Here is a 22,591-nt window from a genome sequence, read left to right as displayed (position 1 = left end):
CTCTGTGGTCACGTGGGTCTGATGCTCATTAATTATACAGAAATTTAGGCTTTTAATATACTTAAACAGAAGAGTGAGAAAAAATTCATTTTTCCTTCTTCTTGCCTTTCATGGCCTTTGTTTTAGGCTTTTGTTGTTTATTTTTTCTGCAGTGCCTTCAGTAAAATGTTTACTGTATTACTGCACAGAAAAGTGACATTTAATTAAATAAAAATGGATTTAACTAACTAACTAACGCTGCCATCATTCATTCATGCTGCAGCACACGGCCCCCGAGGGAATACAAACATTGACAGCGACTGTCATTTGGTCCATGCTTGAACAGTCTGAGAAGAATGAAAAAAACAGTAAAGTAAATGACAGCAACAGTAAATAATTAGCTGAGCAAATGGAAACTTCAGTAATGCTTGCATTTATGAATAATAAATCAGAGCCATCTTTTGATTCATTAAATGTTTATACTTATCAATATCCTCTGGTGGTGGTGTAATTGGACAGTGAGATAAAGACTGAATGTTCACAAGCCCGTTTCGGATCATTTTTATAAGAAAACTGGTGATTTTATTCATTCATATCCCTAATTTGTTGACATTAATTTTGTCTAAAGAACACTCTTATTGATTAATATTAAGATCAAGTTTTTAATGAAAGTGTATTTCTTTCCTTTATGCAAAAATGAATGTGGTAAATGGATGATTAAAAACTGCTTTCTTTTGGATGTTTGTGCCACAGGGAAGCGAGTTCACTGTGTTTTCTAAGCACTCTGATAAGGATTAAGGATAAAGGGTTGAATATGTTTCCTGTTACTGATATCCTTCAAAGAAACTTTATTTTTTCTGGTTAGTGTGACTGTGGAAAGGTGACAGCATTCTATGTCTCTGCATCTGATAAGAAGTAACTTTTTGTCACTTCTCTCTGCTGACCAGCACCGCTGCGGAGTTTTTAACTCACAAACACCTGCTCATCTCAACAAAGATGTATTTGTCAGATGAGGAGATCCATGATATGTAAAGAAGGAGCCTTTGCCCTCCACGATGACTCAGGCACAACACTGTGTTCAAATTATTGTTTGAAGATAAGAAGGAAAAAAAATGTGATAAGAGGAAAACAGAGAAGGTAACTTTTTTTAATAAAAAAACATATTTCAGTGACAAGAACTTGTAAATGAATTAGAAAATCTTTATATGATTTTAAATAAAAATGTATTTAACATAAACTTTAAAATACAATAGAAAATAACAGAAATAATCATAGGAATATAATGACAACTCAGTGCAAGAAAACAATGCAAAAGCAATAAAACGTGTTTTTTTATTTTTTTTTACTTACTGACAAGACAATAGTTCCAATAAATAGTTGAAAAGAAACATTTTAAAGGTTTGTACCCAGCTGTAATTAAAAATATAGGATCTGTTTCTTCCAGGTGGATCATCTGAACCATTGGTCCGCATAACTGTCAAACATTCTGGTGAGCCAGTCACATCAAGGCCGTCGTTGCACATGCTTGTTGCTGGGCAGTTTTCACTTCCTGCGCATCCGCAAAGCGAAGGTTGGGCTCCCCACAGACGCCTCGCTCACCTGCTCGACAGGTAAGCTAAAGTTCGGCATGCTATTTGGAGAAATTCATTTCATATAACTGCTAAAAGAAGTTAGCTGCAAGTCCAGCAGCTACTCGTGAACAAAGCGTGCACTGGGATAACTGGGCGTTCTCTCTCATGCGCATTTTTTCAAATTATGGAGAGGGCGGTTCTTTCCTGACATTCAGAAACATCCTCCACCATACATTTAAGATTATCATTTGCAGCAAACTCATACAGTGAGAGTTGTTTATCTGCAGAATATTTCTTCCTAACGGTATACTAAGCAATTTTACTTGCTTTCACCACCCCCTAGTGTCCGTTATTAACTATTAGTGGTCAAAGCAAAAGAGAGACTTATCTCCTTGCTGTGCATTTGTCCTAACGCACAACGTTAACCTACAGCTGCAATGTCTCCCCAGCCTGAACCTTTAAGGACCTGTGTATAAACTTTAAAATACAATATAAAATAACACACACACACACACACACACACACACATATATATATATATCACAACCGATTTTAACCGGTGGTGACACTGGTGTCACCACCGGTTTTAAACATCTGCAAAATTTCTTCTTGGGTCAAATATTCAAGTTTGAAAACCCAGAGTGAAAATCTATCCATACATATATTGGAAATTATTCAACTTCTTTATTTTATAACATTTTTTTCCTACATCTTGATGTATTTGTCCAATCTGTTTTGTAATTCAAAACGGTTTGGGTTAATTGGTTTCTAAAGGAGCGATTCATTACTAAATCTAACAAATTAGCTGTGTTCATTTTCTAAATGCAGGAAATGTGCTGGAAACAGAATGCAGTGCTAGGTATGTCAAATGCATTTTTTCTAAGTCTAACTGATGGTGGCCTGGCACTTTGAAGTTGCAAATTCTTGCCGCAGAGGGTGGTGGGGTCTGAGAGGCATTTCATTAAGCCTGTGAAAGGTCAGTTAGCACAAACTCAAGAATGTGATTTAAATACATGAAAGATTGTGCAGTATCTCTTTAACAGGTATGGGACGTTTGTCCTTCCGTACTTTTGGCCTTCCAACTTAAAGGATATATTGGCTTACCATAAATTCTGGCATGCTGTCTGCTCAGGAGTCACGTGACACATGTGTCTGGGAACAGTATGGCGGACATGCATGTGGAGCCTCCAAACAAGTTACACCGATTATCCAGCTAACCCCGTCGCTAGAACCATCTTTGCCGCGCGTGAAACCGGGCCAGCAGAGCCCGAACTCACAGCAGAATGGACGAGGAAATCAAACTCCAGTTCCCGGATCTTCCTTCCTCCAAGGAGGAGCTGCTGGTGAGGAGAAAACATGAAACTGGAGCCGACACGCTAATTTTAGCTAACATACTCTCCGGCATTATTGTGAAACGTTTAGATTACAAGGCATTCAGTGTGAGGATATATGAACTTAACACAAACTAGTCATGTGTAAAACTCATCTTCTCTTTATTTAATAAATATTAAAATATTTAATCATGTAGCTAAAACCAAGAAGATGCCTAGCGTTAGCCACGTATGTACACAAGTAAACTTACCTTAACATTTCCTTAAACTTTTGATTTGGTTTTTTGTTTTGTTTTGTTTTTTTTTTGTTTTTTCACAGGACTGGGCTTATCCAATGAGGCGAGAAATGCAGGTATGTTATTGTTGTCTAGTAGCATCCATTCCTCCTGTTGTTGTTGATGTTGTGCTATTTGTTTTTTTTTTAATCCATTTAGGAGATTTTACCAGGATTGTACTTAGGCCCCTATTCTGCTGCAATGAAAAGCAAGGTAACAACTAAAAATCGAATGTTTGCTTGAGCTGTGTTGAATATGAAACGGTCACAATTTACATGAATTAATTACTTTAAAATTCATCTGTTTCCAGCTGCCAATTCTTGAAAGACACGGCATAACACATGTTGTGTGTATCCGCCAAGACATTGAAGCCAATTTTATCAAACCTAATTTTCCTCATAGATTTAGGTAAGGTGTTATTTTTGTCCCTTGAACATTTACGTACTCAGAACGCTTATACTAAATGTGAAGTCTTGAGTTATGAAGCTTTTTCTTGCAGATACCTTGTTTTAGATATTGCAGACAATCCAGTGGAGAATATAATTCGGTTTTTTCCTACGGTGAGTTAAAGTTTTAGCTTTTAATTCTCCGTTCTAGTATGTTTTTTCTTACATTTCCTTCTTGCAGACTAAAGAATTTATTGGTAGCTGTTTAGCCACAGAGGGTAAGGACACATACAGTTCCTATTTGTCATCATTTCAATGTGAAATATTTGATCAGCAGTCTTGTTTTGCTCCTCCAGGAAAGGTATTGGTTCACGGTAATGCAGGGATATCGAGAAGGTGAGGAGTTTTCTGTTTTTGACATGTTTCCTTATATAAATTTCAGGAGACAAAAATCTCTAATATAGACTCCTATAGCAGTTGCGCCACAAGTTCACCATCGGAGCGGGTTTTCAGCCCTGCAGGGAAAGTTGTCAGTCCATAGCATGCAATGTTGAAGCTGGAAAAGTAAAAATTTAATTTTTTTCTGGTGGAAACCCTTTTTAATAAGCTGCGTTTTTTTTTAAATAAAAGGTGTTAATATTATGCACATTGTTTTTTTTTTTTGTTGTTGTTTTTTTTCTGTAATAGTGTTTCAGTTTCTGAACAGTGGAAGTAATGTCACTTGAGGCTTACGTCATATTTTTTTATTTGTAATCGTAATATCAATCAGTCAATCACTTCATTAAAGACACAAGAAGGTCCATAACAGATCGTAATACCGTAGGCCAGGGCTTTTCAAGTTAGGGCCTCGAGGGTCGGTATCCAGCACTTTTTAAGAATAAGAATACCTTTTTTTTTAGTCCCTCAGGGGGAATTGCAGTATTGCAACAGCACAAGTACAGTAAAGTTAAAATAGTAGTACAGAAAAGCTATCACACAAAAGGAATTCAGTAAGTAACGTGGAATAGAAAAAGTGTTGAATTGAGAGTTTGATAGTTGTTGAACATAATGATTGTTGCTGTAAACATTGCACATGTATTGAATGGTGATGACAGTTGTGGCATTGCTACAGATACATAAGTTGTCACAGATTTATGAGTTACATATTAGGAGTGTTCCTTATAGAGTCTAATCGCAGCAGGAATGAAAGACATGTGGTATCTCTCCTTCACACTCCTTTGTCATGAAGTGACGGTGGCACAGGAAGTGCTCGCCCCGTAATCGGAAGGTTGCAGGTTCGAGCCCCACTCAGTCTGTCGCTGTCGTTGTGTCCTTGGGCAACACACTTAACCCACATTGCCTGCTGGTGGTGGTTGGAGGAACTGGTGGCGCCGGTGCTCAGCAGCCTCGCCTCTGTCAGTGCGCCCCAGGCCAGCTGTGGCTACATCGTAGCTCATCCCCACCAGTGTGTGAATGTGTGTGTGAATGATTGTGTTGTAAAGTGCCTTGAGGGGTTCCATGACTCTAGAAGGCGCTATATCAAATACAGGCCATTTACCATTCACACAACGAAGGTGGATCTGTCCGTCACTGAAGCGGCTCTCCAGAGCAGAGTTCTGCAGGGGGTGAGACTCATGGCCCAGCATGGATCTCAGTTTTGCCAGGATCCTCCTGCACTGAGTCCAGATGACAGCCCAGGACAAAGCTGGACTTCCTGATCACCCTGTCCAGCTTCTTCCTCTCTCTCTCTCTGTGATGCTGCTACTCCCAACAGATCACACCATACAGGAAAGCTGGTGCCACCACAGAGTCATAAAAGGTCTTCACGAGTGTCCACTCCAAAAGACTGCAGCCTCCTCAGGAGGTCGAGCCTGCTCTGACCCTTCCTGAACAGTGCATCTGTGTTGTGAGACCAGTCCAGTTTATTGTTCAGGTGAACACCCAGGTATTCATAAGAGCCAATTCTCTCAATGTCCATTCCCTGGATGTTCACCTGTGAAGGAGTGGCAGGCTGGCGTCTTTGAAAATCCCCCACCATCTCCTTTGTTTTCCCCGCGTTGATCAGGAGGTGGTTTTGCTGACAACAGTTTTGTGTCAGTCCTCTGTACTCCACATCACCGTCCTCGGTGATCTGGCAGACAATCACAGGGTCATCGGAGAACTTCTGCAGAACACATCTGTCTGTGTTGTGTCTGAAGTCAGCAGTGTACAGGGTGAAAAGAAAGGGTGCCAAAACAGTCCCCTTAGTGGCGCCCACACTGTAGGTCACACACACAGTCCCATGGTTTTAGTGGTTTCTCTGGTCCAACTCACTAGATTCAGTGGTTGAGTCACCTGTGCAGCAGCTCATCGGGTTCTGCAGAAGCCTGTTAATCACCTGCTGATTAAAATCAGGTGTGTTGAAGCACAGTTAAAACTAAAACATGCTGGATACCGGCCCTCAAGGCCCAGAATTGAATAGCCCTGCTGTAGGCCGTGGTAAAATGTGTAGAAAGTTAAACAATATCAAAATTTGGATACAAACCTAATAAGGTGCCTAAGTCACGTCCATCTACTTCCAAACCATGGGTCCCCTGAAGAACGAAAAATCGAATGCATGTCAATGGGGCTTTAAACTGCTATTTTCTAATTCCGTTATGAGCCATGGATTTCATATATGATGTCCGTGAATGTCAAAGACACATTCTGATGCATAGAAAGTGTTTATTTAAATCGGGCAAAAGTTATTTTAGGTTTTGTGTGAAAATACAACCAGGACTACAAATGTGCATCACCAAAGTGATGTCACCGAACCAGACATGGAGAAAAGCAGAAGAAAAATGGCTGTAAGTTTTGCGAACTTCAAACCACCATAAATCTGGCCATGTGGTAAGTAGCAGCTATGCTAGGGGAGAGGAGATTCTGTTGTGACGTCATATATGCGACGTGCCGACATCTGATTTGTAGTCATGCTAATTACGAACTTTTACAAGCTGATAATCTCAAAGTATGTGACAGGCGTGGTCGAAACACATCATTACTTTTCGTTTAAATTGAAGTACAGCACGAGTGTGAATCAGGACGTAAGGCAAAGCGGATTCGAAAATAGCTCCATTGACTTGCATTCATTTATTTGTTCCTGCGGGGACCCATGAGCCGACCGGAAAGGAAGGAGACTTGGGCTCCCTTTTTACACGTCTGATAAAAAATAAACGAGGGTTGTTTTCTCAATAAATACCTATGGTAGCTGGTTTTATCATAAAGTGATGCCATAAAAATGCCAGGGCTGCACTTAATATATTTTCTACTTTTTTTGTAGTTATCTATTATAGATTTAGGTCAATAAGAGCATTTTTTCTTGATATGCTTTTTTATATATCGTCCAGCCATACTCAGATGTATAATATCAGTAGTTTTTGTTTTGATGCTAATACAAGACCAAATCCATCTAAATGTCATCGTAACCACCGGGGTATATCTGTACTTTCAGTGCTGCTTTGGTGATCGCCTACCTGATGGAAACATTTGGGATGAAATACAGGTGACTTTTTTTTTTTTTTTTTTTTTTGCTGTAGACAAAGATTAATTGGAGAAGTGTGTTCTGCTTCAGTTTCTCCCCACTTTAAACTCTGCAGGGATGCATTCAGTTATGTCCAGGAGAGGAGATTTTGCATCAACCCCAATGTGGGCTTTGTGCATCAACTACAGGTAAGACTGGGGCTGAGTCCCAATTCTGCTTGGATTTTAATCATTTGGTCCTTATTTCAAATTAACAAGGGGGAGTGGCTCAAGGGTATTAGTTTTTTTTTTTAACTTTTGCTGTTGTCATTAGTTACACATCCCAGAATTGTTGAGGGCAAATGGGATGAAGGTAAGATGCAAGCAGGTGGTGACATGAGGCTCGACAGCTACTTTATATGGAGTTAGAAACCAACATACAGGCCAGCAGGAAATCCAGTATGAACACCTGATCTAATATGTTTAGGTATACAAGTGCCTCTTGTTGGTCAATATTAGTGAACTGGCTGGTAAAACGGAGAAATACTTGGGGTAATCTTGCAGACATTAATATTTCTGCACAATCTGAAACACTACGCAGGTATACATTTTTCATAGTTACCATAGCACCGTTTCACGCCACCGTTGCCAGTGTGGATTGGGGATTAGTTAAGTAGGGCTGAACGATATTTGGAAAACCTGCGCTGACGATATGATTTAATAAATAAATAAACAAATACTTAAGAAAAAAAATAAATCAAAAACAAAAATTTAAAAATGACTAAAAAGTGGGAAGAGCAAAAAATGTGATCAGATAATGTGAGGAAAGGGAAAAAGGAAATGAACCAGAAAAGGCAATCAGTGGATCCTGGAAAAAGCTGAATCGGCAGAAAGAGCAGGATGAAGCTAACTCGGTTGTTTGCTAGCCATCTAAATTACGTGCCTAGGGGGCAGGAATCTAACCTATAAGAACCCACCCAATTGGCCAAATCGGTGAAGGGCTCTACTTGATTTGTCAAAAATGTCATGCTTCTCTTTGACAAATTTCATTATGTGTAGAAAACATTTGAGCTGACCATTTGTTGTGGTTTTATCTGCTCTTTGCGATATGTGTGTTGCACATGCTGATATCACAATGGCGATGCATTTGTAATGTATTGTGCAGCCCTACTGTTAAGCCAAAATAGTTTTTTCTTTCTACTTGTTTGGCATATTTTTGAGTTACTTTTAACTAGGGCTGGGCGATGCGGCTTAAAAATAAAATCTTCGATTTTATTTTTTATTCGATTTACGATTTTTTTCCGATTCTCTCTCCTCCTCAATTAAGATTAGCAATGAGTTAAGGCACCTTAAAGCCAGTTTAGTTTTTTTATTTAAACACAAGCAAGACAAATGTAATCCTAATTTCTGAGATGAATAATGAATAAATGAACACCCTCTTAGAAACTTTTTTTTTAAATCGCCCGCAACAAAAAATTTGAATTAATTCATTAAATCGATTATCGCCCAGGCCTACTTTGAACTAGGGCTGTCCTGTTCCAATAGATATTGGAAATAGGTCCGAAATTGGCCCACAAAACTGTATCAGATTCTATCAGACTGCATCAAACTCTCAGATATAAGCAGTCGGTCCCGCTTTACCTTCCATTCCAGCAATTCTATCCAGCAGCGCCTACGTCCACCATGCAAAGCCCATGTGATCAGATTAGTGCGTGTTAGCGAAGAAGCAAGTAACGAGCGATATTTTTAGTTTTCCTGTTGGAACAGAATTGGGGAAATGTAATATGTCCAACTTCATTGCGCATTTGATGCAGCATCACAAAACACTGCAGGAGGATTTTCAGTTTGTGAAATTGAAACTTTGGGAACTCAACTTTTCTTTTATGTCCCTGCCCTCAGCTGTTCCTACCATTTGCTGACAGTGAAACATAACTGAAGTGACCTTGAATTAGTATTTTGCACTTAAAAAATAAATCTTTTTGTTAGGGATGCACAATATATCGGCATTGGCCGATGTTGGTCTTTTTTTTTTTATTTATCGATATCAGTCCTATAAATAAAACTGGGCCAATATTAACAACCAATATTTTTCCCATCCTCCAACCAGTTTCGCTTTAAACAAGTTAATTCACTCCACCTTTATATTTTATTCATCCAGACAGTAATGTGACTTATCTTTTTTATCCATGACAAATTAAATTGACTTACTTGATACTTCTGAGATAAAATGATGGCTTATTGTTGAGGTCAGTGACTGGTGTGGAGAAGCTTTGAAGCCTAATGTATCTTACTTCCCAGGCAGGTGACCCAGAAAATCAGAGCGGTGTGGATGGTTTTCATGGTTAATTTATAACAAGTTTTATTGCAGTGGATGTTATCTTTGTTTGTTCAGGAGTATGAAGCAATCTACCTTGCCAAGCTGACCATTGAAATGATGTCACCAATGCAGCTGGGCCGCTCGTTCTCCCTCCAAGCTGGGATGCCAGGTTGGTTTTAGATGAATTTTCACTTTTTCACACAAAGATTTTATTTATTTTAAGAGATGGTGCAGAATGACCTTGGTTCATTTATATAGCATTTGGTAAAGTGTACGTGTTTGGGCGTTTCTGTTGAAAATGTCATAAATCCAAACATTAATCTTATGCCTTATCATCTAATTTCCTAATTGTAGTTAGCAGCTAATGATAAAACGTTATCTTTCTCAGCTGTTTAATAAACATGGAAGTTAAAACAAATCTTGTAATGCGTTTCTGATAGGAAGTCGCAAACGCAGCCTGGAGGAAGATGAGGATTTCGGGCCCACGCAGGTCACAGCAACACAGAACGGATGAACTTTGCCGATATTTAAGCTGCATGGCACCGTGCACTCTTTTTTTTTTTTTTTTTTACATTTTTAATGGGATTAAAAATGTAAATATTTGAACTTTTTCTAAGGGGATGGGATGAGGGTGGGAGGGCAGCGACTCATGTCTGAGACAAGGAGTGCTGGTTGGACTTTGGACAAATTAAATAATTCTGTTTTTTTCTGAGCTGTATGCACTGATGGGAGACTTTTGCAGTTTTATAGTATTTAAAGCATTTTGCATTTGCAGCGGGACAGTATTGCAATAATGCACTTTCAATACTTGAATTAGTTTAGTTGACCAGGTTGGGGGAGGGGAGTGTTGACTTAAGGAGACTTGGCCTGGACGTGTCCCAGTGGCGGACACGAGTCATGGTGATGTCTTTTAGTCATGAACCAACATCGAGGTGCGTGTGGGAAAGGCAGGAACAAAAAAATTGAACTCACTGCTTAAAAGAAGAAACATTTTGAGTGCTGTACTAAGGTGTCTATCATAAATGCATTTAACACGTGCTTGTTTTCTGATATTTATGCATTTTGTCAGAGTTGTTTCCCCATTTTAAACAGCTGTTCACGTTTTGTCTAAATATTTTACTGGTGTGTTCACGGGAAATCTGATAAACTAGTGTACTTGACTCGTAATTCAGTTTTGTCCTCTAAAGCTAAGTCAGGGCACTATTTACCACAACGCTACATTTCTGAGTTTTGGGAAGAAAATGCACTAATTACACTTTAAAGCAGAGGTGAGGTACATGTTTCAGAGAAAAACACTGATCATCATTAAACAGTTTATTAGATTGACATTTGGAAATAAGTTATATTAAATATGTTCCCTGTTCAGAATAAAACTATTACAAAAGCTTAAATAAAAGCTGATCTTTAAAAAATCAGCTTTGACTATTTCCCATTAGAAAATGCTTCAAACCTGATGCTGTTGACCAAATACAAAACTTAAAAACTGTTGCCTCTTTTTTGTTCACTGGAAATATTCTAACAGTCTTCATTATAATGCTTCCTGTTGTAGCGTTCAGGCCTTCATTTTCCAGCAACATGGCTGAGGCTTGATGAGAAAAATTAAACAAAATCTAAGTTAATCATAGTGCTCATCGTCTTTGGGGGCAGAATTTAAATATGTGAATAACTAAATTCTTGTTGCCTTGAGTTCATTTTGTGATTAAATTTGGTTTTGATCATAGTCACATCCCTTCTTTTTTTTCTCATACTTATTAAGACATTCAATTTACAGTAACCCATGTTGGTTTTCTTAAACAGATAGATGACTGCACACCTCCATCCAGATGAGGTAGCCATGGTTACCAAACATATGGACATTGGTGCACAGAGATGTATAGTTAACTGTTATGAAATCAGCTGTTTAAACTTGACAACTGCAAACAATAGGCCCCCTCCCCGGCCGACCCCCAAGGCTTAAAACCCGTCAAGAGCAAGTGCCGATGTCAGAGCTGGTCTGTGCCCCAAAAGGCTGAAGCTGCAGCCGTCCTCAGTCGCAGAATCTGCGCTGCATGTAGGTCTCGTCCGAGGCGCTGTAGCCAAATTTTTGGTAGAAAGCCACATTTTTGGGAGCGCATTCCAGAGTGATTTTATAGCAGTTCAGTTTTTTGCTAAGAAGAGTAAGTGTTGACACCAATCTGTGGAGAGAGGAGAAACGAGGGGGTTAAACAACTGGAAACAGATGTTTGAGCCTTTATAAAGCACTTAAAAATTTAGGGGGCTCAACATTAGAGGTCGACTGCCAAAGCCGATATGGGTCAGTCAATGTTTTCCACCTTATGTGCACACTAAAATGTCACCAGTAACAATTGATGCACGTTTCTGAAGCTGAATTTAACCAAATGTTGCATCTTAATTTTGTGCACTGCTCAATCTTAAAATCAGATCTCTAAAGTTAATCAAACATCAGACCTCTAAAGTTAATCAAACATGTAAATAATCAATACTTGTTCAGTTATTTGATATCTAGTATATAAAGATATTTTATATGAAAAATATTAGGGCCGGGATTTTAACGCGTTAATTATGTTTAATTAATTAGAAAAAAAGACACGTTCAAAAAAAATAACGCATTTAATCACAGCTTGAGCTAGGCGGAACCTTTGTTATTGCACGATTTTCTCGTAGACCGAATATCACTGAAGCACACAATACACAGTGCTAATGGCTACTAAAATGGAATAAAAACAGAAAGAAGTTGCCTTGCTTGGACTGATGCAGAATTTAGGAAACTCATCCGCCTCTTTTCTTAACTTGGGGAAAAAAAACTTCCAGACAACAACGGAGTCCGTGTCGCAGACATTGTTCAGAGATAGTCTCTGCTGCAGCTGCCCGGTGGCACCGGAAACTTTACAAAAGTTGCGGTAAGCTATTTTTAACATTTACGTAACATATGTGCAGCGCTAAAAACACCAGACAGAATAATTCTTTGCCCTAACAGTAGTTTATGAAAGTAGTCAGACAAACAAGAGGCACCTGGCTGCCGCTGGGAGAACGCTTCGTGTTCTCACTACTCCGTAAACAATCACAAGCAACGTGTCAAAGTTGAAAACAGAAGTTTAAGTTAAAACAGAAACACTCTAAAAATGTGATTAATTTAGATTAATTACAAAGCCTCTAATTAATTAGATTCAATTTTTTTAATCGAATCACGGCCCTAAATAATATTTTGAGAGATAATTATACAGCTGTTATTCAGGAACATTAATATACATTTAAACCAAATCCTGCAGCTGGTTTGCCACGCCCACTCAGGCAGGACATAAATATTAAATTAACTGTGTGCTGATTGGCTGGTTTACTTTGATGGCTTTATGATGCGTAAAGCTAGAAACTGTACTTGTGTTTAGTATCCAGATAACTCAGTAGCCAAATTTTATGGATCTAGGCTAGCGATCTGGCATTAATTCAAAGTCTGGACATTCAATACACCCTGGAATGTTACACGCATGCTCCGCCAATCAGAAAAATTACGAATTCATAGAGAAGGGAAATTGTGGCACCAACAAGTCATCTCCATGTCATGTTTTTGTTCAGTTCAGCAACTGAACCAGGTGATTTCAATCAGCACGTTGAATGAACCTGGTTCAGTTGCAGAGCAGAACAAAAACATGGAGATGACTCGTTGATGCCACAATTCCCATCTCTGCTGATTACAGCTGTGACCCTGAGTAGGATGAAAAATAAAACAATATATTTTTTAAGTCTGATGCTTTTGTTCTAAAAATGGTTTTGTGGTAGAACAAAGAAAATATAGAAATGAAATTTAGCTAATTTGTGTTAAAGTGTAAACGCTGATGTGATAGAATGCTTTTACAAAAATGAAATAAAAGGCAGAGATGGGAACTGTGGCATCAACATGTCATCTCCATGTGGTGTTTTTGTTCTGCTCATTCACTGTGCTGATTGAAATCGCCTGGTTTAGTTGCTGAGCTGAAGAAAAACACGATATGGAGATGACTTGTTGATGCCACAATTTCCCATCTCTGCTAATTTACATAGGAAAGCAGGTCAGAAACGACGGACGTTTTGTTGCATTACAATCAGACATCCCAAGCTTCCTTCAACAAGCTAAATGTAGTTTTTAAATCTAGGACTGTTTTAATAAGCAGAAACATTATTTCTATTTCAAAGCTCTGAGTCTTTTGGGGAATTAAAAGGAGACTAGGCAGTTTTGGCTTGCTTTAACACCCCCTAGTGACAGTTTAATAGAACCAAAAGCAAAACCTATCCTTGCTGTGCGTTAGTCTTTTTAACACCTTAATCTATCCACTGAAATGTCTCACCAGCCTCTTTAGAGTCTGCAGGAGTGATTCATCATTAAATTAAACAAATCAGCTGTGTTCATGATCTTTAAAACATGCAGGAAACAAGTTGGAAGCAGACTGCAGCGCCAGGTATGTCAGCTCCATTTTTTCTAAGTTCAACAGTCCAGACTGGCACTCTGAAGTTGCAAATGCACTATTCTGGCCACAGGGGGTGATGAAGGTCTGGGTGACCTTTCATTAATCCTTTAGAGAGTCATTTTAGCATATACTGGCTCAAGAAAATGATGTTAAAATATAAAAAGTTGTGAAGTATCCCTTTAAATACTTTGTCAGGTTGACACGGGTCTACTCACAGTTTCCCCAGCTGCTTCCCTCTGCACACGTCACTGACGACAACCTCCTCCACACGACCCCTCTGCAAACAAAAACTGATTTTTATCATGTTCAAGATCAATTAATCTTTGAAACTTTTTGTTTCAGGAGAACAATTTGAAAGTAACTGGATTAAAAAAACTTGGTAAATATTAAACTAATAATTACTACATCAATGTTTAACTATTTATGGTGTTGGAGATAAAGAAAAACTAGATAACAGCTGGCATCCATAGTTAATAAACAAAATGTTATGTACCTTTGCACATGAGTGGATGAATTTATGTTCAGTGATCAGAGTTGCCGTGGCAACAATTTGTCCCAGATTTGTATCCTCCACCACAACAACATAGTAGTCTCCTGTTGTCTTCATATGCTTGAACTTATCTGGGGGTGAAAGAGAAAACGTGGCAGGGTTCTCGTGATATTGTTTTGGTCTGTTCGAGTGTATTTATTAGAGTTTATCAATCAATCAATCAATCAAAGCTTTATTTATAAAGCGCCTTCCGCAACCCTGTCAGGAAGCCCAAAGCGCTGAACATGGTACAGTTGTAAGTAATTATACTGAATAAATCAACAATAAAAGAAATTCAAATTACAAAATACAAATTACAAAATACAAAATGGAAATAACAAGATAGATGAAACATTCCGGTAAAATACAAATGTGTGAAACACAATTGGATTGAGTGGATGGATTGAGTGTACCAATGAAAACTGTGGAATGGATTCAACATAATAGAGGGCCATAATCAAACATGTTCTGGAAACGCCAAGCGGAGGAGGTGTGTTTTTAGGTGGTTCTTAAAGACTGGCAGAGAAGGGGACAGCCTGAATGAGGGTGGCAACTGGTTCCAGAGTAACGGTGCTAGGACTGAGAAAGCCCGGTCCCCACGGGTACGACGCCTAGACCGAGGGACAGCGAGCAGGCCTTGGTCAGAGGAGCGCAGAGCGCGTGATGGGGAATGTCTGTTCAGGAGTGTGGCCAGATAGGGGGGAGCACCACCCTGGAAGCCTCATTATTATTATTATTATGAAAGCCTCAAGGCTTTTCCCAGCCAGATGTCTGGAGGAAGCTTAAGATGTTTTCAGTGATGTTTGTTTTGTCTGAGAAGTTTTTTCCCCTCTACAAACTGTTTCAATGTCATTCTTTTTTTCCCCTCAGATTAAAACCTAAACTTTGCAAATAGTGAGATGCACAAAGAATTAAAATGAGGATGTCTTTAGTGTAATAATAGCTTATATAGCAGCTTTAAGTGTGACTTACTGACAAACAGCTCTGGTGTGATGTCTCCTGTTTTAGTAAGTTGAGATAAAACTTTGAAGAAGCCTGTAGAAAGAAAGAAAAAAATAATGACCACATTTTAAACGAGTTTATTACATACAAATTTGTATGATTCTAATGCCAGAGCAGGTCTGGGGCACGTCCATATTTACCTCTGTTAAAGTCTGCTGTGCACAGGGGCCGGAGCACCAGGCCATCTCCTGGACTGGATGGTGAGATGGGAGGAGAAAAGCATGCGGCATTGCCACTCCAGTCCAACTCCTGAAGCAGAGAAGGCTCAAAAAGAGGAGTCTCGTCCAGCAGCATTCCACAATCAGACTAGGACACACACACACACACCTGCCCAGAAGATTCAACACATGCAAAATGTTAAAAAAAAAAAAACAGAGCTTTTTCTTTAAATGCAAAGTAGGCTTATTCAGACTGCACAAACAGGAAATGGGTGGGACTTTGACCCGACAAATAAAACCTGCACTTGGTAAAAGGTTTTCAGGCTCCAGAGGCTGACAAACCAGTTGGAAAATACAGTACACGTCACGGGCACACCCACATGTAAATATGATACTCATTCCTTGTGAATGCACTTTCGGCACCCATTGATGAGATCTTTCCAGGATAGAGCTAGACTCAGTCCAGGATGTGTGATGGGAAAGTGGAGGGGCCTTTTCACAGAAGTCATGTGACAGTGGCTCTAAAACTGGTTCCCAACTTTATTTTCCCTGGCGGACCCCCCTGCCTGTATCGAAGTAACGTCAGGACCTTCAACTCTAACTCCTACGACCATACACAAAACAAAAGTGATTGATAAAAATTTTATACAGACATACAGAATTACAACTTTATTCTGAGTGATGATTGGGTGACAGAGAAGATACTTGTCATGTATAATAAAAGCAAAATATGCCCGCTTGGGAAATGCAAAATCAAACTGCAGAACCCGAGAACTAATAAACTGTACAGGCTTGAGTTTCAGGTGTTGGATCAGGAAGATGGGGTCCCCATATTGGTCAGAAGGGCAAGCGAAGCCATGAAACTGATCAAGGTGCAGTATGAAAATATACTGGCAATGGACAGTATAGTGACTACGCATAACACAGACAAAGTCCCAGAAAAAGAGCAACTAACAAACATGGACTAAATAAAAGAGTTCCATGATGTTTTCAAAGGTGTTGGCTGCCTGGAAGAGTGCCGCATAGAAATAGATGAAACTGTAACACCTGTAAAACTGCCCAAACGTAGGGTGCCAGTTGTTATGATGGCCCCACTCAAAGAGGAGTTGAAAAGTCTGGAAGACATAGAAATAGCACCTGTGGAGTGCAATACAGACTGGATAAGCATTATGGTGTCAGTGACAAAACCCAATGGAAAGACAAGGATCTGCATAGACCGCAAACCACTGAACAGAGCCCTCAAAAGGAGCCATTTTCCACTCCCAACCATTGAAGATATTCTGCTGGCACTCTCCAAAGCAAAGATCTTCACTGTGTGTGATCTGAAGCAGGGATTTGGGCATGTTAAACTGGATGAGGAGTCTAGTTATCTCACCACATTTGCTACCCCTTTTGGACGGTAGGGGTGGCTCAGGATGCCAGTGGGTATTAGTCCAGCTCCAGAGTATTCCAAAGAAAACTGATGCAAGCACTAGAGGGCTTAGAAGGGGTGTACATTATTGCTGATGGCATACTGATTACAGGTGAGGGAGACACACAACAGGAAGCAGAGTTGAACCATGATGAAAACCTTAGATGTTTTCTACTCAGGTGCAGACAAAGAGACATAAAACTCAATGCGGAATAGGTTAAGCTGAGAAAAGATTCAGTACCTTATATTGGTCACTTACTGACAGCAGACGGCCTACACATTGACCCAGAGAAGGTATGCACAGTGCGTGAGCTGCCAAGACCTACAGATGTAAAAGGGGCGCAGAGACTGGTGGGCATGTTAAATACCTTTCAAAGTTTTGTGATCACCTCTCAGATGACTGAAGTTTTGAGACGGCTCACATATAAGGACAACGTGTGGGAATGGACAGAGATGCACGAGACAGCACTAGACAGACTAAAAGAAAAGATAACGAATGCCCCAGTGCCCTACGATATGATGCTCCGAGATGGGGTTAGGTGCGGCTCTGACACAGAAAGGGAAACCTGTAGCGTTTGCAAGTAGAGAGCTGACTCCCACAGAACAGGGCTATGCCCAGATTGAAAAGGAGTGTTTGGCCATAGTATTTGGACTGGAAAAGTTTCACCAGCATACCTATGGAAGGCAGGTGAGGGTGCAAAGTGACCATAAGCCACTTGAAAATATCGTGAAGAAACCACTACTTAGTGCGCCAAAGAAATTACAGAGAATGTTACTGAGATTACAGAAATATGACATCAATGTGACCTATGTGCCAGGACGAGACATGCTGTTAGCAGACACACTAAGCAGGGCTTACTTGCTGGACAGCAGTCAGGGTGAAACTGAAACATATCTACCCATCTCAGCGGTGAAACTGGCTGCAATTAGAGGCGACAAAACAAGATGCGGGGTTGCAGGAAGTAATCAAACTGATTCAGGGAGGCTGGCCGGGGAACAAAAAAGAATTATCCCAAAGCATTCAGCACTATTTTGAATTCCAGGATGAGATGAGTTATCAGGATGGCGTTGTTTTCAGGGGAGAACGAGCTGTGATACCCGATGCACTGAGAACAGACCTCATCCGCCGGATTCATTCATCACATCTGGGGATGGAATGCCTCAGGCGAGCTCGTGAGTGTGTTTACTGGCATGGAATGAGTGAGCAGATAAAAACGGCTGTTGCCAAATGCCACACCTGCAGGTCAGTAGACCCCAAACAACAAAAGGAGACGTTGCAACCACATGATGTGGCCTACAGACCTTGGGCCAAGGTGGGGACTGATCTGTTTTCATGGCACAACAAGGACTATTTGATAACTGTGGACTATTATTCTAACTTTTGGGAAGTTGACCATCTTCCCAACACAAAAAGTACCACAGTGATCCACAAGCTGAAAGCCCATTTTGCTTGTCAAGGTATTCCGGATGTGCTCGTTTCGGATAATGGGTCTCAATTCTCTTCACAGGAGTTTAGAGAGTTCAGCCGAAAGTGGGAGTTTGAACACAGGACTTCTTCACCTGGTTACCCGCAAAGCCACGGGAAGGCAGAATCAGCGGTCAAGATGGCAAAACGACTCATACAGAAGGCTGCTGCAGCTGGACAGGATCCATACCTGGCCCTACTGGATCATTGCAACACTCCAAGCCAGGGTCTGAATTCCAGTCCTGCACAAAGGCTTCTCAGCAGGAGGACCAGAACTCTTCGGCCTACAAAAACAACTTTACTGGAACCAGGAGTGTGCAACAGCACAAGGGCTGCTTGACAACATGCACAGGTAGGAGTGGTACTACAACCACACAGCAAAGGACTTGGATGGTCTTACACCTGGGGATCCAGTTGAGTCCAACCCTTGGTGCCTGGAAAGACATGGGAAAGAGCCACGGTGATTACTCCTGTGGCTTCAAGATCTAACAAGGTAGAGCTGGAGTCTGGTGCGGTATTGAGGGGAAATCGCAGACACCTCAGGCGTGATGTTGGCCCACCCTTAATTCCGCCTCAGGCTGCTTGTGACACGCTTCAAGCAGTGTCTGACAACTGGAAGCTGGGTGGCACTGTTACTACAAGGTCGGGTCGTCCGGTTAAGAGGCCTGCCTATTTGAAAGACTATACTGTTTAAGATGTTGATTTTGTTTGTTCTCAGGGGTGGGGGGTGTTCTATGGGAAAAAAAAGTGAGAAGAATACATTTGTGAGGTTCTATGTATTGTTATGTTATGAAAATGTTATGGAAAGTTTGCTAGAGATTTGTTGAATCAGTTTGGATTGGAAAGAGCGGCACAATACTGATCTTTTGTTATTGGATCTCACAGCTTTGACAGAAAAAAATCGTGCTGGTGAAATATGGTCCACATGAAAATGTAAAGAAAAGGGAAAAAAATGAGAAAGGATGTAACAAGAGGAATGTTATATAATTGTTATGTGTTTCTAGGGGGAACGGTTTTAGAGGGGACACGAAAGCCGGAAACAGGCTGGGCTTAAGTTTTGTATCTGGAGTAGGCACGTATGTTAAAGTTTCAGGAGTAAGCAGTGATACTGCTTTAACCGTCCATTCTGTAAAGTTGAGCAACAGAACAGAATGAAACAAAATTATTGGGTGTGTTATTGGACTTATGGGGAGCCCCTGCAATCTCTAGTGACCTCCACCCAGTTGACCATCACCTGCTACTGGAGAGGCTGAGAGACTGGGTAGGCCTATCAGGATCTGCTCTGGAGTGGTTCTCCTCTTATCTTTCTGAGCGCTCCTTTTCTGTGGTTGTCTCCAAGTTTAGGTCCTCCACCACCTCTCTTACCCATGGTGTCCCACAAGGTTCTGTGCTGGGGCCTCTGCTCTTCCTCTTCAGCACATCCTGAGTGCCTTCAAAGGAATCTCCTACTATCTTTATGCAGATGACATCCAACTGTACATCTCCTTTAAGCCCCATGAGATGTCTAAGCTGCAGCTGTTACACACCTGCTTAGACTCTATCAAAACCTAGATGGCTGGGAGCTTTCCACAGCTGAAGATAAGACTGAGATTCTCATCTGTGTCCCAGACAAGCTGGTTCCCAAAGTCAGAGACTCTCTTGGTCAGCTTGCTTCTCACACCAAACATTCCGTCAGGAATCTTGGCGTGACCTTTGACCCAGCTCTCACCCTGGATTCTCATGTCAGTTCTCTTGTTCGATCTTCCTTCTTCCATCTCAGGAGCATTGCAAAGCTGAGTCCCATTCTGTCCCGCTCTGAACTTGAGACTGTTATCCACACCTTCATCTCCTCACGCTTAGACTACTGTAGCTCTCTTTTCACGTGTCTGAGCAGAACCTCCCTGAACCGTCTGCAGGTGGTTCAGAATGCCTGTGCTCGGCTTCTGACCAAGTCCTCCAAACACACCCACATCACCCCGCTTCTCCTCCAGCTTCACTGGCTGCCAGTCAACTTCAGGGTTCATTTCAAGATCCTGGTTCTGGTCTATAGGGCCTTACATGGACAAGCACCATCTTACATTGGTGATCTTAGTCCCTACACCCCCAGCAGGTCCCTGAGGTCCAGTGATCAAAGCCTACTGGTTGTGAAGCACACCAGGCTTAAGACCAAAGGTGACAGATCATTTGCTGCTGTGGCCCCTAGACTCAACTCTCACCACCTGAGCCTGAGATCAGTGGACTCCATTAAAAAGCAGCTGAAAACTCACTTGTTCAAAGTGGCTTTTGTATGACCTTCACTACTCTTTATTCTGCTCTCCCCACCTATTCCACCTTCCTCTGGATCCACTGATTTCCCTCTTTCCTATTCACTCTCTCTTTCTTAACATTTTTTAATCACAATTGTCTATTTTTTTGCTCATTTTAAATATATTTCTTAACCATTTTCTAAATTCTTTTTTATATTTTTACATTTTTTTGTGTGTGTAAAGTGCCTCGTTATTTTTATCTCGAGAGGCGCTATAGAAATGATATTTTCTTCTTCTTGAGGAGTCGCAGACACTAAGTTGGGAACCACGTCTCTAAAGCACCTCAAATCTCGTGGCTGCTATTCTTCATCAACCGTGTCAAACAGCTGAGTTTGTTGAGACGGTGCTGTTATTGCCCTTGTAATCTGAATTAAATAGTTCATGTTGAATGCGAGTGCATTTAAATGAGCCAAAATAACGTCATTCGCTGGCACAAATGCTTGAAGTTACTGGTAAACTCTTTATGGACCGTGTACGTTTTAAGGGTCCAGACGAACATGAGGCCACCTTTCCAAAGTAAACATCTAACAAAGCTAAAAATGTCGGAGCTAATTTTATACCACATAAGAAATAATGATTTACCCGAGCAGACAAGCTAGCAGGTACTCACCAAAGAACGCCAGCAAGAGACGATCCAGCGGGATAACCACACTGACTGAGATAAAGCAGCACTTCTGAATGAGGCCGGGCTACATTATTGCGCTCAACACCGGGGTGTTTTCAGACGCTTCCGCCTGACGAGCCCTTTCGTATGACGTGGCAGAGATTACTCGCGCTACGCAGTGACGTAAAAATAAATAATGGGTTCATTCCTTTGCAGTCAGCCGGGTGTTGACCCGGATGACGGGCGGGAAAGAGTGTAATTTTTAGGTGTGGTGTCAAGGCCGACGGTCCTGCTGAAAATTACACACAGATATGCAATAGAGACACAATAAATGAATCTATTGGCTAACACAACATTTGTTATTTGTCATTTTCAGCTGACTTGCTTAATTTATTCTTTGATTTTAAACATGGTAAGCACAGCATTTTATCCTTACTGTTTAGCACAAGACAATTAAAACTGTATTTATTCAACAGAGTAAAACATGAAGTACTTAACTCAGCTAGCTACAGCACTATAAACTCAGTTTATACTTTACTTTTTATGAGAGGGTTTTTAATGCCCCTGTGTGTGTGTGTGTGTGTGTGTGTGTGTGCATAAACTACACTTTTTTACCTTCTAGAACTGCTTTTGTCTAGCCTGGCATCCATCCTATGTGATTGTATAACCTCCAGATTGGTCTTGATTACTAGGCCACCTTTTGTCAACTAAAGGGGCGTAATCTATATAAATCAAATCACTCACACAAAGGTTTCTTAAAAAGCCAGAGAAGCTCTTTTTTTATTGAGTCTTTCATATTAACATATTTTACAAAAAGCTAGATTTATAGACATTACTAACCGAACCACCCTTGATTTAGGCACAACATATGGGAAAGCTCAGTCCAAAACAATTCATTTTTGATTAAATAGGTAATAGTTATGAAAGGTAAACCATGAGCAGGAAAATATACCAGATTTTTCAAGTTGCCAAGTAAAACAATAAACTAAAAGGAACTGTGCATTTATTTTACATTTCTTAAATTAAAATTGAAAACCTAAATCTTTTAACTTAAAATATCACCTCAGAGTTTGAGTATTAAAATAAACACAATAAAAGTCACAACACTTCAGCTTTCAGTGGATTTGTTAGATGATCTTTGGGATAAGTATGTACACAAAGTCACCGGTCACACCTCTCACCCAGACGAATGTTCGTAATGTAATTAGAGAAACTAAATAATCGGATGACACAATCTCCACTTGGCGTCCATTGATATGTCTCAGTCAGCAATAAATTCTGTGAAATTTGATGAATTCCTATGTTTCAGAAAGTCAGGCTGTGCTGTCCAGTACTGCACTTTACCTAAATAATGAGCAGCTGGTGTTCACCGCTGTTTTA

General features: G+C 40.4%; 2 protein-coding genes across 2 annotated transcripts; one reads left to right on the top strand and one right to left on the bottom strand.

Annotated features, from left to right (window-relative positions):
- Positions 1-2,607: 2,607 nt before the first annotated feature.
- styx (serine/threonine/tyrosine interacting protein) lies at positions 2,608-10,352 on the top strand. The gene is made up of 11 exons (XM_015953832.3): positions 2,608-2,893; positions 3,201-3,233; positions 3,316-3,369; positions 3,467-3,564; positions 3,656-3,716; positions 3,784-3,820; positions 3,899-3,938; positions 6,991-7,041; positions 7,136-7,208; positions 9,391-9,484; positions 9,756-10,352. The coding sequence occupies exons 1-11, from the start codon at positions 2,834-2,836 to the stop codon at positions 9,827-9,829; spliced, it is 675 nt and encodes a 224-aa protein (XP_015809318.1). The 5' UTR covers positions 2,608-2,833; the 3' UTR covers positions 9,830-10,352.
- Positions 10,353-10,614: 262 nt separating this feature from the next.
- On the bottom strand, positions 10,615-21,348 carry gnpnat1 (glucosamine-phosphate N-acetyltransferase 1). Its single transcript, XM_015953833.3, has 6 exons — positions 21,218-21,348; positions 15,429-15,615; positions 15,259-15,321; positions 14,251-14,378; positions 13,973-14,034; positions 10,615-11,489 (listed from the first exon to the last, which is right to left on the bottom strand). The coding sequence occupies exons 2-6, from the start codon at positions 15,580-15,582 to the stop codon at positions 11,342-11,344; spliced, it is 555 nt and encodes a 184-aa protein (XP_015809319.1). The 5' UTR covers positions 15,583-15,615; positions 21,218-21,348; the 3' UTR covers positions 10,615-11,341.
- Between the last annotated feature and the right edge of the window lie 1,243 nt (positions 21,349-22,591).

Source organism: Nothobranchius furzeri, chromosome 9 (assembly GCF_043380555.1).
Source record: "Nothobranchius furzeri strain GRZ-AD chromosome 9, NfurGRZ-RIMD1, whole genome shotgun sequence".
Lineage (NCBI taxonomy): Eukaryota > Metazoa > Chordata > Actinopteri > Cyprinodontiformes > Nothobranchiidae > Nothobranchius > Nothobranchius furzeri.
Note: the sequence above shows the minus strand (reverse complement) of the source record. Positions and strands in the feature narration are given on the sequence as shown.

What these genes read in the sequence shown, in the direction of transcription:
- styx (XM_015953832.3), top strand. Translation starts at nt 2,834, where the DNA reads ATGGACGAGGAAATCAAACTCCAGTTCCCGGATCTTCCTTCCTCCAAG. An exon ending in TAATTCGGTTTTTTCCTACG is followed by an intron (nt 3,717 to 3,783) that starts GTGAGTTAAAGT and finishes TCCTTCTTGCAG; the next exon opens with ACTAAAGAATTTATTGGTAG. An exon ending in AATGCAGGGATATCGAGAAG is followed by an intron (nt 3,939 to 6,990) that starts GTGAGGAGTTTT and finishes CTGTACTTTCAG; the next exon opens with TGCTGCTTTGGTGATCGCCT.
- gnpnat1 (XM_015953833.3), bottom strand. Translation starts at nt 15,582, where the DNA reads ATGCTGCTGGACGAGACTCCTCTTTTTGAGCCTTCTCTGCTTCAGGAG. An exon ending in CACAGCAGACTTTAACAGAG is followed by an intron (nt 15,322 to 15,428) that starts GTAAATATGGAC and finishes TTCTTTCTACAG; the next exon opens with GCTTCTTCAAAGTTTTATCT. An exon ending in CACACCAGAGCTGTTTGTCA is followed by an intron (nt 14,379 to 15,258) that starts GTAAGTCACACT and finishes TTTCACCCCCAG; the next exon opens with ATAAGTTCAAGCATATGAAG.